We start from the raw sequence: 14474 nt of genomic DNA, 5'->3' as shown, positions 1-14474 counted from the left end.
TGTATTTCTGACGATATACTGTATTTCTACAATTATATTGGCTTCTCTCTGTATATTGTTAGAAATACAATTGGTCACACTGAATTATTTTGTCATGTTGGCAACCCTTTAATCAACGATTAGAGTTAATCGGAGTTGGTTGAAGTGGCCCTAAAACATCAAGTATCGAATTAGACTTTGTCCTCACATTGATCTTACGCCTCTTGTGCGCAAACTTCAATAACTTGCGAACTGTAACAATCTTGAAAAGAATAACACATTTGGAAAACTCGTGCGGCTTCAGAATAATGCTATCGGACACGTGTATATTAGCAAACTTATTTGCTTTCGTTGCAATTTTCTTGTAAAGTTGCGAAATATAAATTGTAAATTTTGTTTTCTATTGTAATATTCAATTTTTGTCAGTTCTTTTTGCTGATGCAATTGTGAGACAAAAATATATAAATTATTACTAGTATTATAAGAAAAATAGATTATGTGTGTATGTGTATTTTTTATAATCTAACAAGAATTTATATATTTTCCTGTTTCACAATTTACATATTTTCTTGTTTTATGATTTTATCATTATTTCTATAAAAAAATGTATATAATAAGTATATAATAAGTATATAATAAGTCCATAGTAATATATAATAAATCCATAAAAAATAAAAAGTTTGGTTTGCAAGTTTTGCGAAAAAATATTGTCTGAAAAATGTTGTCTCTACTATTAATAACGTAATAAAACTCAACAGAAGTGTTGCTTTGTCTAACAACAATCTTTCATTCATATTTATCGATCGGTCTAGGGATCTAATTATCCAAGTCTAGTTGGTTAAGAATGCTTGATCGATCGTACACAATCGTAGTACTCCTCTTTATACAAGAACTCTCTTTATTATTCGATGAATGAACAAATGAATTGTATACGGAGAATAACTTGTTCTTTACGATTAGTCTATATTTTCTTCAAGACAATATCTGCTAATCAACACGATTTCATACGGATTAAATTAATATGACACTTAAATCGCATAATATAGAGACGTTAATATATTTTTTACAGTTTTTAATATATCAGTTTTTAATATATTAGTTGTTGAAACCTTCAATATTATATTAACATCCTATGACAGCGCATTATTAACATTTAATTTTTAAACAATTCGTATACTTGTGCAAATAACGAATTACAATATTTGTATCAACATCGTCCTATCACATTTCACGTGCAAATCTTCGATGAAACCATGCATGCGCATTTCTCGCAGTGCAAACGTATGAAACGAATAATGCACCACTGACGCTTTCAAATTGACAAAATCGCAATAATTGAAGAAGCAAATCCGTATAAAGGGACTATGTTACTTTTATATAATATGAATCTTAGTTCAAATCTTAAATAGCCAAGATAAAAATATGACACTTTGTAAGAAATCGCTCCTTTACACATAAGAAATATTGCTCCTTTACATATACTTGGCTCTTCAATTGATAAATTAATAAATCATCGGCGTTTCAAATACGCTGATAAACGAGCCAAACCACAAAATTCAATAAGGGGAGGCAAGATGCTTCCGCAAACAATAAAAAAATAAGAGAAAGGAAAGGGGGTCGATAAGAGAGTAGGCACTCATTTTACTTTCCATTATTTTCCCTTGTAAATCTTCCAAGCAGAAGCTAATTTCTTTCGGAGTTGATACATATACTGAGCAAAGCATTCCATGGGCCGTTCGCTGCGCACAATGCGCAGCACCGCACCAAACATCGATAACTCGGCAGTGCGTGAAAGCCTTTTTCGCCCAAGGTGCAAGCTTCCCCATTCCATTCCATTGGCAGCGCATTCCAAGCTCAGGAAGAATGATTTTAAAATTTGGCTGGATAATTTTATAATGCCTCAGTACATACTTTTTATAAATAAATTATATATTTAGTTTATTTTTTCCAATTTTAACCGCACGAAAGACGTGCGGATGAAAAGAAACAATATAAATCAGAAGTACCCAGCGTTATCTTATAATTTTCTATATATCTCTCTTATATTATATATATATGATCTTTATCATTTTTCTTGTATATGTCTCGCTTCTGTAATATATATATTACATATATGTACACCATTGGTTTACTTATATTTTATATACTGGATTGATAGTCTATATTATATATCGCTCCTTAATTTGATATTATCATGCTAATATTACAAGGTACTATCACAGGAGGGACGCTGGATTTATTTTTTTTTTTTTTTCAGGTAATAATATATAAATTTTATTATCACAAAACGATCGTACTTTCGTCGCATTATAGCGGCGGGGGTACAATCAGTAAGCGGTCCAACATCGAACATCGCAAGCTTGTGTGTGTTTTATAATGCCTTGTGCTGGTGGATATGTCGGGGGATCTCGGGGAGGTCTGTGTCCGGCGCCGAAGGTCACACGATGTGGGACATACAAAGCCTCTGTGAACATTGTGCATTCGGCATCAATGGAAGCTGCGTGACAAGGGCGATGAGAAAACGCCACAAAATGAAAAGAGGAGGAAATTTCGAAATAATTCAGAAATTATAATTAATCATGCTTCATGGCGATCTATCGTGTTCTCCGAATTTTCCATCGAAATTTGTACGCTTCGAACTTGTTACACGATTAATTTCGTTAAGCGAAATGAAAGAGAGAAAATAATTGTACTAGAAGACAATGTACAGGTAAGTATATCGATCAAGACAGGTAAAAAAAGATATTGAATCGAAAAAAACACGTGAGTCACAACAAACGCGCATCATCGTATTTTCCCCTGTATATCACTGTGGAAATACCGCATTTTGCCTAGCTGTTTAGCAACGAGTACTCGATGGATCGCGCGAAAAAAGGAAAGGACATCGACTCGACCGTTCCATGTCACATGTACAATTTCCCAGTCGAATCAGCATTCGTGGAAGGACTGTTCGCTAGCGGAATCCAATCTCACATGTTACTTTTTACTTTGTTAAGTTTTAAGTCAACAGTTACATAAGTTGTATATTCAAATTGAAGCTAAACTTTAAGAGCAATTATCATTCGTAAAAATGCAAAATTGATATGCACACCCAATTCAATGTTAAATATATAAATATAAATATGTTCAAGAAGATATAAATTCGTTATAGATTTATGTATTCTAAAAATAACAATTTTTTTCCAAAAATTGACTCAATATACTCTTACGTAAATATCAAAAGAGGGAAGTGAAAATTAAAACTGACAAACTCCACTCACGACCAAAAAGTGATAAGAGATAGGGAAATGTATAACGACAAAGAATATGAGAAAGGGAATGGACTAGGCATGATATAATCAGCCGATTGTCAATGTCAGCCTTCCAGTGGATCGAGAGAAAACAATCGATATCACAGGTGAATGCACTCACCGCTGCTTCGTCTTAACACGACGAAAGCGGTGAAATTCCGATGGGTCGTTGGGGTCGAAACCCCTACGATGTTTCGGCGGTGAAGACATGGCGGCCGCCTTTTTAGCTTTTCTATCACTCTGTTTTGCAGTGGTGGTGGTGGTGTTGTTGTTAGCGCTGATGACGGCGCACACAGTGCCGTTGTTGTTGCCGATATGTAAAGAGGTAAGCGGCGGCGGCGAGGGTGGCAGTTGGGCGGAGGAACGGACGGCACCGGATGACAATCGCTCCGAAGGATGACAGCGGCAGCCTGATGCTGGTGGCTCGCCAAGGACACGTTCCCCGTGACCGACGTGGCTCTGGGGCACCGCGTTCAGCTCGTGCCTGGTAACCCTACCGGCGCCCGGCCCACCCATTCAAACCCGCGATGATCGCCACCCGCGATGACTCCACTTCTCCGACCTCCGTGGCTGCCCCTGCCAACGATCCCGCGCACCTTCCGCTCGCCTTCGGTAAATGCCAACTGGCAGCTTTTTTCCTCTCGGCTTTACGATCACCGATTCGCGGCGCGCTCTGCGAACGCAGGGAAAATGACTGCGACGAAGGGCCTGAGAACTTACCGCCGCGTAGCCGGGACGGAACCCGGCACGCCGGCTTCCCCGGCCTCATGCACGCGTCACTACTGAGCGATTGTCTATTCCCTTTATTCTGACTCGCACACGCCACTCATCCGATTTCCGGGAGGGGTTAAGTCGCGCTCAAGGACAAGGGAAAGGGAGCACCAGGGAGAAGTGACCCTCGTGACAGGAGGGGAAATGACGCGCACGACAACGTGTACTGATACTGAGGACGCGATCCTACTTCTGTCCCGCGATCGTGCCGACTCACTCGACAAAGATGCGACGCAACACCCTCCGCGTCCCACTGTTCTGGTGATACGCCCTGTATCGCGCCGCACGATGGCAGCACCACTTATACAGGGTGCGATGTAACGAGGTACGGAAATTGGGAAAGGGTGGGTGATGACGACACGCTTACCGCGCATCGAGCGAAAGAGATGGAGATTGACTAGTGTGAGAAGCGAATCGAGACTGACGCACAGGGCGTATCACCAAAGTTCAATCGAACGGAAGAAAATCCTGTTAGCACCAAGCCACGATTACAATTTCACATATTGTGCGAATGGAAACACGTTGGTGAATAAGTCCGCCATTATGGTAAACCAATCCAATGAACAATTGTGAATAACATAGCGGAAAAATTCATAATGCAAATAAAGATTAATAGGGAAAGATTAGTGTTGTGAAGAATACAGATATCACGATTGATATGATTCCTTCGCGTGAACATGCTGTCCTCGCTTCTGAACTGCCACTACCCCCTTCACCCTCACGCGCCATGTTCCTGATTTTCGAAGGAAGCTATTGGTGGCAGCACCGCAGACCACGAGACGCCAGTGTCGAGTATGGGTGGTCAAGGAGAGTCGCGGGGGTGAAATGTTCAGAGTGAAACAGGGGCAGTGGGATAACCTCGATTAGTTGGTAGAAGATATGCCGAGTAAACCGACGTGCCAATCTTGATAATTAACCTTTTCCCAGCCACGCACGCATTATGCGGTTCGTAAACAATTCTTTCCTTCTTTTTTTCATGTTTTTTCTCTCACTCAGGCAATATTAACTTATTGCAGCTAACAATAAGTATGATGTAAAATAAGCATCTCAATAAAATATATCTTAAAATTTGGGATTCATTTTGTTGCTTCTAATTAAATCCCAGACAGCACACATGTCCAAAAGACATCTAAAAGACGACTTAAAGACGTCTTAAAGTCTTTCAGACGTCTTTAAGACATCTTTTAGCCTTTTTGTGCTGTCTGGGTAAGTACTAACTTGAGCATTTTGCATTAAATTCTAATTAATTTAAATTTGGAATTACTGAAATATTACATTAAATTCTGATTAATCTAAATTTGGAACTACCGAGACATCGAGATAAAAAGAAGATTTTCTCTTGAAGAAGAAAAAATTTTAAACAAATTATAAGAAGTATCTTTTCATCAATTTTCTATTTATATTTTCCTGTTCCAATAAGAGACATTGGGATTAAATTATGCAAAAGTTTTTTTTTAACGTCGAAGGAAATAATTTTGAACGTATGATCGATATCTTCAAATCTTGTTAAAACAATCTTATAAATAATATGTGAAAAAATGTTAAAATTTCTTCCTTTTCCTCTCTTATAGAATAAAAAGAAACTGATAAATAAAAGCGAATATATTACTAAAATAAAAGATAATGTATCAAATAATTATTTATTATAATATTCAATTGATAATGATTTATTATTATTCATGCTATCAACCCCAAAATATTCTAGTCCAAGCGCAAGTCGCTGGGTGGCAGCACAACGCTAATCGAATTTGTATATAAAGATAGCATGAAGTGGAATGCTCAATTGTATAAAACGAATTCTGCAAAAATGAAAGAAAAAGCTTCTAGCATGGAACAACCACTGGCAGGTGACGACGCGAGTAAAACACGTGGTTGGAGTTTGCTAATCAAGGTTGGCAGTCAGCCAATTTATTCGGTCCAAGTTCACCCGCAATCACTGCATTCGATTACGCAGAAGATAAACGCGATTAATCTACAGAATTGCACTAGACCTTTGTGTTTGCCATTGAACTTTCCCGTTAAAGGATCATTATATCTTTCAAATCTCTCCATTTCGCTACACATGAAAACCTATCAGTATTTATACAGAGATATACATTCATTCTAGCAATATGATGAAAATTATGAAACAAAGGGTCACATTTTTTTCATCTAAATTTCTTTGATTTATTGCGAGAAAGAGAATCGCCGGAACGTTTCGGTCGACAATTGCAAGATGGCGGTACAACGAAGCGCCGTAAGACGCCATGACTACCTGGTCAATATCAGAAAACGAGGCTCACTTGGCACGCTAACCTCGATTCAAACGCGACACATTCTATGTAATCATGCATCGTCGTTCCGCACAAAAATTTCAAGAATAAAACAAAATTGCTCGGAAAGAAAACTGTAACGCAATATTATATACAATTCTTATAATTGATAAAAAAATACACCGTAATAGTTCAATAATATAATAATTGATTGTGATTTAAAATAAGATAAATAAGTTAATATAAAACTCTTTGAAAATGTATAAAATCTTGGTGATTTTGAAAGATGATTAGCAACTGACCAGATAATTAATCATACGATAAAAAATATTCGAGTATAATAATCTATATATAACTGAAATGGCAACTTAATTAAGACTAATTATAATTATAAATATAGCTGAAACATATATAAAATATGTATTGTAAAATTTACTCAATTTTAACCAACATAATTAAACTATTTATATAATTACATTTATAAACTTACATTTTTAAACAAATAGATTACAAAATACATATGCAATGCAAGATGTGTGTGTGTGTGTGTGTGATTTGCAAAAATAGACACTAAACTCTTAAACAAGAGTTTTTCTATTGCTCTTAAAAAATATAAGTATAATTCTCAGTACTATAAAGTCGCGTTGACTTACTCTGTAAGTGGAACTCGCGAATCAACCTTCGTTCGGTCATAAACTTTAAAAAGATAATACTCACTAACTTTTACACAACTAGGACGATTCAATATCGTTAACTTTGCGATTTTGCATCACTAAATTTCTTGCGGGTTGTTTGTGATTTGTTTGAAAATTAACAACTATCTCTATTTCTATTCAGGATATAAGTGATCGATGAAAGAAGAAAATACTTTCTAGAGTGTACTCAAAGCGATAAAAGAGATGAGCTCCACAAGGACTCTTTGGTGTATTCCGACAAGCCAGATTACCTCAACTTCAAACAGAAGCAAATAATCAATCCGGAGAGGCTCTTAAAAGCTTTGGAGTACTATTAGCTGTTCAATGAAGTGAGAAATGAATTCTTTCACGAAAAAAAGTAAATTTCGTCATATATGTCCTATTTTGTCGCTTATACGTTTTCTCGTTTAAAAATAATCAAATTCTAACCGACTATTCATATGATAATCCCCTTTATATAATTTCCTAAAAAACTAAATTTCTTATTTTTTTACTCTTTCATATACTTTAGCTTTCTTCACTTTCTTCTATATTAGTCACTCTAAGGACAATTATCCTAGCATCGAACAATCAAATCGACCATTCATACCAAAGATCGGACAACTTATAACTCTTACACCGATCATTTTATCTACCCACCCGTCGTCACGTGACGGAAAAAGCTATCCGAAGATGATACGTGTGCACTATCCACGGAGCTTTCCCGCGAGTTTCCGGCCCTTCGTCGAGGTCAGTTTTGCGCGCACGTTATATTTACGCGACGAGCAATCGAGTTTCGGTATTCTCGAAACAGAGTTTCCGCAGACTCGACCAATCACTGACGCGAATGGTAGCACGGCGTCGGTATAACTGACTTCTCTCTCCTGACCCGTCGTGCATGACCTGCACGACTTATGGCAACCACCCGAAGGCGTATCCGTGGTTGGTCAGCCGGTCGGCCGCGTTCGCTTCCTTTCTTTCTGACTCGCTACCGCGATCTCGCGTGTATATCCGTGGCGTGCCAATGTCGTGTCGTATCATAAATGACTCTCGTCAACACCGACGTAGGTTCGGCTTTAGGAAGTGGAACGCGCCGGTACCACCGATGAGATAATGGCCTTCGATTTATGGTAGTTCGATGAGCCAAATAATAATCGAGTCGGATCAACATAAAGTCGATAGAAAAATTCCCAGAAAAAGTCAAAGGTTTTCTATTATATTAAATAAAATATATTTAATGAATAAGATAGTCTTATTTATATATTTTTACATTGTTTTCAAATTCATTGATTCAATGCATCTCAGAGTCCTTGAGAGAGAAAGAGAGAGGAAGGGAAGAAGGAAGAGGAAGATATATTCTTTTTTTTTATATTAGAATATAATTTTATTATTACATTGATACTGCCCTATCCTAGTTTTCATTGATTCTCAACATTGATTCTCAACATTTCTAGATCATCGCATTTTCAAGTGCTTTGTATAATAAAATCGGCAAAGAGAGTTACGATTTTTTGAATCCACAATAATTATTATAATTACTGTCTACAATGATTGCTCGCAAGTAGGTTTAAATATCGATTCACAAGGGGAAGAGAGAAAGGAAAGAAAAAGTGCTCGACTGATCGGCGCATTATAACCCATTGCAGGTGTAAGAGAAAGCTTCGGAACCTCTTGGAGGGTTGACCGTTTATAGGACAGCACTCCGCGGTACACCGCGACTCGCACGCTTCGCGACCGAGAGTCGGCGACCCTAGATCCATCCTGCCCTAGTATTCCACTACGGTCGTCGGATATGCACGACATGCATCGACAGTGACGCAGGTGACGCGCACGAGATGTATTGATGCCGACATCAAATTTATACACTGCGAAAAAATATCAAACTATACTTGTATAGCAAAAAAATTATAATTGAGATTCCTTTTTTTATAATTATTACTTTACTATAATGTTGGTAATAATAATCTTATAATAATGATGACTTTAAATATAGTTGCCGCCAAAAATAATTATAATTTATGATAACTAAAACTATTTTTTTCTCTCAATGTATAGAACGTCATGAAGTCTATATATAATAATTAAAAAAAATTGATGTGACATATATGAGAGAGATTGAATACTGTTTTCGTCAGTAAAAGCTCAGTTTCCCAACAATCTCAATTTCCTTTTTTTTTTTTTTCATTTTCTCTATTTTAATCGTTCTCTAATTCAACATAATCATAGATATAAAAATTACAGATATTTTAAATAAAGATATATATAAATCACAAGAAAGCATATGACATAAATGAACAAACCCACGTTGAGAGAAAAAGTGGACAAGAGCGGGAAAAAGCATCTCGATTACCTGCAGGCAATCTACGACCTCGGTCAATATTGTTGAGTTCAATTGCCCCCCTTTCTCAAGGTAGCTTTTGTTACAGTTCCCGTTCAATATACATACGATATTACTGATCGATTACGAAGCAGTTAAGGATTAACTAAAAAAAATATAGAGTGCCTATACAGTCAATAATACTGACGTATTCTTGGAATCGAAGAAATCAAAACTTATCAAACTTATTGTACGAAATCTCTTACTATCATTTATATATATGTATATATGTATTGACTGTATAGGCACTCTATATTTTTTTAGTTATATATATATATATTTCTTTATCAAAAATATAATTATTAAATTTATTTATTCTTTATATATTATTTATCTATTATTCTTTACCAATTTAAAAATATTAATTTACACAGGAATTTTTGTCTATTCTACATCCATGTAATTAAGGTCATTAACGAAAAAATACTTAAAGAGTCGAGTGACATACACAAATTTGATCGTTAAAGTAGCTTGCTGAATTATTACTAAATCGACTCGCCGAAAATTGCGGTGAATGAATTTACGCGATGACCTATCTAAATATATCTTGCTCATCTATTTCGACGTGGTGTCTAACGTGCACAAATACCTTCATCTATGAATAAAACCTCTCTAATTTGACACGATTTATTCGCATAATGTTTAAATAGAAACGTCAATAGAATAATATCAATTTAAAAAGAAATCAATATCTTTAATTTGTGTGTGTTCAAAATATATAATATCGTATAATTCATATCAAATATATCAGATATATCTACTCTCCGCTCTACTCGAGTCTATTATTCGCACATCATTTGTAAATGTATCGCATTCTATTCACCGCTATTCGAATCTTTTATTCCCAAAATGCATCATCAGTATCAATATGAAAAATATACAAAAAAATTTCAATATTTCGATACTATATTTTCGAAACACCCTAGAGACAAAAATTGCTTGCTCATCGACTTCCACGAGCTTGCGTCAGATGGCACGAGTTTGCCAGAAGCGAGTTTATCGGACGTTCGATTATAATGCAGCCTAACTTGTGCTACTAGCTTGATGTATATTCAATATTTAGCGCATTGAATTAAATTGAAAAAAGGTTAGGTCGATGTTTTGAACGATAGATTAAACTTTCAATCTCTTCGCAAGGAAAGGAATATTCCTTCCTTAGTTTATCGAACAATATAAAATGTCACGTACACTTTTCGCGAACTATTCATCATTTTAACATGTTTTATTTTTTATTTCACCCTACTCGCCAATTAATCCCATAATAACATGTTTACAATCGATTCTTCCATACAAAATTTCATATTTTCAATTTATATGAAGAATGCACGCAAACATAAAATCTATGATATTTTTATTATCGAATGCAAAATCAAATTGTCTCCTATAATATCAAATTATGTTCCGCGCAAATAGAAATGAGCGAACAATATTCATTTGTCAAGCAAGTTCTATTCCACAGAATACGGTCTAATTTGTCGATAGCATGGAAGCGACAACTTGAGATTGTGTTCCACAATTCGAACGGATAATTAGTATTCGCGTCAGACAATCATTACCTTCCCCCATGCTCGGACGATTTCCGTCTCCGACGCGGAAACATCCTCATCCCGAGAAACGTGCCTCTGATACCGGCGTGCATCGTGTGGATCTCTAATCATTAACTCTCTGGAGGATTATATGAAATCTTTATAATCACCAAACGTTGGCGTGAATTGTCACGACCTTTAAGCACACGACATCTTCATCATCAGCCACCTCAAACAACATATATAAATCGAAAAGAATCATTACAATAGGAAGATATTACACGGATCGAAGCTGCATCGCCAATAAATTACATTGATTAATCGAAAATTGAAACTTCCCGTTCCGCACACGCACAGCAGCTGTCAAACTCTCACAAATCATAATGTAGATTTCACAAACTTATTCGCATCTAAATATATCGATAATTCGGATCACATCGGCAACGTAGACTGATTTCTTTCGCATAGAACGAATTTTAATCGATCGCCTCGTCACATATGTAGATCGAGTCTTCGCCATCGAGCGACAATACTAAACGCGATTATGCTCTCCAAAAAGCGGTCTACTAGTGGAGACACTTTCACAGACGCATCCCGATGTTAAAAATATACCGTGAGCCTTAGTACGTTTCTGAATCGCCGACTCGCCGGAGTTAAAACTCAATGTGCCTATCGATAGCTGATAATTATTAATAGAATGAGAATTAATTATTTAAAGAGGGAAGAATTTTATTAATTTAGTGTAAAAATTGTTCCACATCCGTTTAAAATGCACAGAACGATACTTCAATTATACAAACATAAAGTCTAAATGACGTAAAGAGAAAGATATACATAATATCAACTATATTCTTTTCTAAAATGATCGATCAATTATTTGCGATTCAGATTCTTACTTAACTTACTCAAAATTCGCAATTTGCCATTCATATCTTGCTCTCGTTTTCTCCACCCACACGTATGTCTATTTCTATCCTCTGCCCTTAATTTACCTCGAGTGACACTGGACTATGCTGCCAAACAGGATATTTCAAATTACAGGAATCCACCGTAACATCTTCGCACACCAGATCACGATGAGATTTAATTAATTTGATTTACAGCAGAGTGATCTATTTCGAAGAACGGGATACTGGAAACTCGATATTACAACGAGCTTAGACTGGAATGCTTAGTTATTGGCCACTCTAGGAATATCAGTCTTTTTTTGCAAAAATATCGCATAGTTATCGCTGTGATACCGCAACTTTTATTAAATTATCAATTTTATGAATAAAGTTATGTACATACAATGCCTTGATTGGGGGATTAATTGCGTTATTAAATTTACCTTGATTTTCTCGTTTATAATATCCAATATATTCTACAAGAAAATACTTCAATTCGATCCACAAAGTGCTCGAAAAAATTTTAAATATTATATAATCAATTATTCAGTGAAATTAGTTCGAATAATCTAATTGTCCGATTGCTCATAGACAAATATTAGTGAGTCAGTATATATAGTTCCTTAGGATGTGTTATGATGGGCGGAATAACAGTTAGTGTATTTTGGAAACGAAGGTAATGTCTCGTCTGGGAACGGCTAAACACACAACGTCAGGGCTATTCGCCAGAAATTGCAATAGGTTAAGAAAGTATTCGTGCGACATCATCTTTTCGCTATAAATATCTCGACTTCTTACGACGCCATGTCGTAAAATTCATGTATCTATTGTATATTTGCGACTTTCGCGAACATCTATAAAATATTGCGTAGAGTATGAATGCTTTTCCGCAATATGTCTGCAAAAATTTCATATCCCGCACATATACATTCATAAGTAATAAAATATATTAAATAAATTCGCGCGCAAATTATTTTATATCCTGTTTCTTTGTAGCGTATAAAATTGGAAGATTAATTGTGCGAAAATTAATTTGTATGACTTTTTTATTAAATCGTTAATTTAGCAAGATTAAATAATCAATTCGCTCAATTCATAGGAATTGAATCACGAAAAAGATTCAATATGGAAAGCCAATAGAGATGTTGTATCGTTATAATCGAGATCAGTCGTCCACTTTACGCACTGGCGCAATGCAGACTGCAACGAGAAGCATGAGCGGCGTACGCACGCGTAAGTATGAAATTGCCGCCGCAATTTCCACTAGGTGCAGGAAACTCAGAATTTGGTCACGTGTGCGCGACGATGACGTTAGCCAGATGCAGTTGGCGCGATCGATCGCAGTGCAAAAGCTTGTATCCCCTATGCGTCCTACCGATACTTTCTATCATATTTTATCCGAAAAATGCGACCCTTCCAGATCAAAATTCAAACGCTCGATTTTATAAATCTTTATAAACGATCCTTCTTTGTCAAATTATGATTTGCATTTATGTACAACAGAATCATCAAATATCGTTGATTGACAAAAAAATTTCTTCGCAAACCGTTGGTAAAATTATATAAGAATTATGCGAGAAATTTACATTATCTATATTAAAGCTAAAGAAATATACGACTCACCCTCGTTTTGACGTACGAATAAAATTTAGTAGCTTCACTTACCTGTAACAAAGAAATAAAAGTATGTTAGTTTCAAAAAATTTATACATCTAATATTTTATATCTATATTTTACATATATATTTTTTATATATATTTATATTTTGTGGTATGTTGATTTTCATATTTTTTATTGCGATAGAAAATAATCAAAATTTTGTATATACAGAGTGTCCCAATTTACTTGAGCACCTTATCTCACTTGTTTTTGATGATACAGACAATGAATGAACGATTCTCTGAGCCTTCTTTACAATTTTCTGATTAATGTTAGCGTATCAAATCTAATGCGTTCTTTCATATTTTTTAATGTTCTAAAATATCATTAATATAAACAGTTACTTTAACAGTTGCTCACACAGAAAAAATTTCAGTGGCGTTAGATGAGGCGAACAAGGAGTTCGCAATCGAATATTTGCGCCGCATCTGATCCAATATTATAGATGTTTTTTATATTTAATATTTCACTATAAATATATTATAAACTGGACATTCTTCATGTTGATATCATATCTGGCTTTTTTGAATTAAGATTAATTTCTCTAATAGCTCGGATAACTCGGATAGTAACTAAAAATTTTGCATACTTTTGCCCTCAAAATACCATCAATAAAATATGATTCAATAATGCGGTGATTACGAATACCAAATCCTAACTTAACCAAATCATATATTTATGTTTTACGGATGCTAATGAACAAATTTGTCGAAGTCATTTAAAATTGTCAAGAATCCAATAAGATTATGTGTATTGAGATATCTAGTTAGCAAAAATAACTTCATTCATAAATAGAACAACATAAAAAAAATATTCGTTTTTTTTTATATTTCGTGCAATGTTCAAAAAAAGTAAGACGTGAAATATCTAATACATAGAAATATAAAACGGTTGATATTTATGACATTTAAGTGTTCTTCACACACTAGTTTTAAAAGTGCCAGAATAACATTCAATTTGTCGACAACTTGTATGATGATTATTCGTTACCACAGTCAATACAGCGATTTCTGATTGTTCTTCAATAGCAGGCTTCGATCGTTTTTTTTCTTTTTTGAC

General features: G+C 35.3%; 3 protein-coding genes across 14 annotated transcripts in view; 1 reads left to right on the top strand and 2 right to left on the bottom strand.

Annotated features, from left to right (window-relative positions):
- Positions 1-14474, bottom strand: part of Shaker (potassium voltage-gated channel protein Shaker) — a 115054-nt gene that overhangs the window by 79475 nt on the left and 21105 nt on the right. The window contains exon 1 of one of the 5 annotated variants that reach the window (XM_083092206.1): positions 10900-11441. The exons of 3 other annotated variants lie outside the window; for them this stretch is intronic. In XM_083092206.1, coding sequence (XP_082948332.1) covers positions 10900-10982 — 83 coding nt within the window. In that variant the 5' untranslated portion in view covers positions 10983-11441. Of the gene's footprint in view, positions 1-10899; positions 11442-14474 lie in introns of those variants that run through there. One more of the 5 variants, XM_083092205.1, reaches the window with a different exon arrangement.
- LOC145967370 (uncharacterized) lies at positions 487-5328 on the bottom strand. Its single transcript, XM_083092210.1, has 2 exons — positions 3391-5328; positions 487-2443 (listed from the first exon to the last, which is right to left on the bottom strand). The coding sequence occupies exons 1-2, from the start codon at positions 3783-3785 to the stop codon at positions 2287-2289; spliced, it is 552 nt and encodes a 183-aa protein (XP_082948336.1). The 5' UTR covers positions 3786-5328; the 3' UTR covers positions 487-2286.
- On the top strand, positions 4375-13411 carry LOC145967371 (uncharacterized). 8 transcript variants are annotated; one of them, XM_083092216.1, is made up of 7 exons: positions 4375-4985; positions 7130-7345; positions 7499-7716; positions 8421-8527; positions 8613-8787; positions 9208-9376; positions 9718-9995. In XM_083092216.1, exons 2-4 carry the CDS (start codon positions 7324-7326, stop codon positions 8490-8492), a joined length of 312 nt encoding a protein of 103 aa, XP_082948342.1. In that variant the 5' UTR covers positions 4375-4985; positions 7130-7323; the 3' UTR covers positions 8493-8527; positions 8613-8787; positions 9208-9376; positions 9718-9995. The 8 variants fall into 8 exon arrangements, 7 of the variants coding, with proteins under 7 accessions (XP_082948342.1, XP_082948338.1, XP_082948343.1 ...); XR_014437383.1 differs by lacking the exon at positions 4375-4985 and adding an exon at positions 6222-6428 and having other exon boundaries at positions 7524-7716; positions 9718-9994; XM_083092212.1 differs by lacking the exons at positions 4375-4985; positions 9718-9995 and adding exons at positions 6222-6428; positions 12856-13411.

Source organism: Camponotus vicinus, unplaced genomic scaffold (genome assembly GCF_025532165.1).
Source record: "Camponotus vicinus isolate PSW18456_S1 unplaced genomic scaffold, iyCamVici1.0 SCAF_2, whole genome shotgun sequence".
In the NCBI taxonomy this organism is placed as follows: Eukaryota; Metazoa; Arthropoda; class Insecta; order Hymenoptera; family Formicidae; genus Camponotus; species Camponotus vicinus.
This window is presented reverse-complemented; position numbering and strand designations above follow the sequence as displayed.

Excerpts from the sequence above, each read along its gene's own strand:
- LOC145967371 (XM_083092212.1), top strand. The coding sequence starts at position 7,324 with ATGAATTCTTTCACGAAAAAAA. Across the intron at positions 7,346-7,498 it reads GAATTCTTTCACGAAAAAAA|CTTTCTTCACTTTCTTCTAT; the intron begins GTAAATTTCGTC and ends CATATACTTTAG. Across the intron at positions 7,717-8,420 it reads GTTTCCGGCCCTTCGTCGAG|ATCATCGCATTTTCAAGTGC; the intron begins GTCAGTTTTGCG and ends CAACATTTCTAG.
- LOC145967370 (XM_083092210.1), bottom strand. The coding sequence starts at position 3,785 with ATGGGTGGGCCGGGCGCCGGTAGGGTTACCAGGCACGAGCTGAACGCG. Across the intron at positions 2,444-3,390 it reads CGTGTTAAGACGAAGCAGCG|AGGCTTTGTATGTCCCACAT; the intron begins GTGAGTGCATTC and ends CAATGTTCACAG.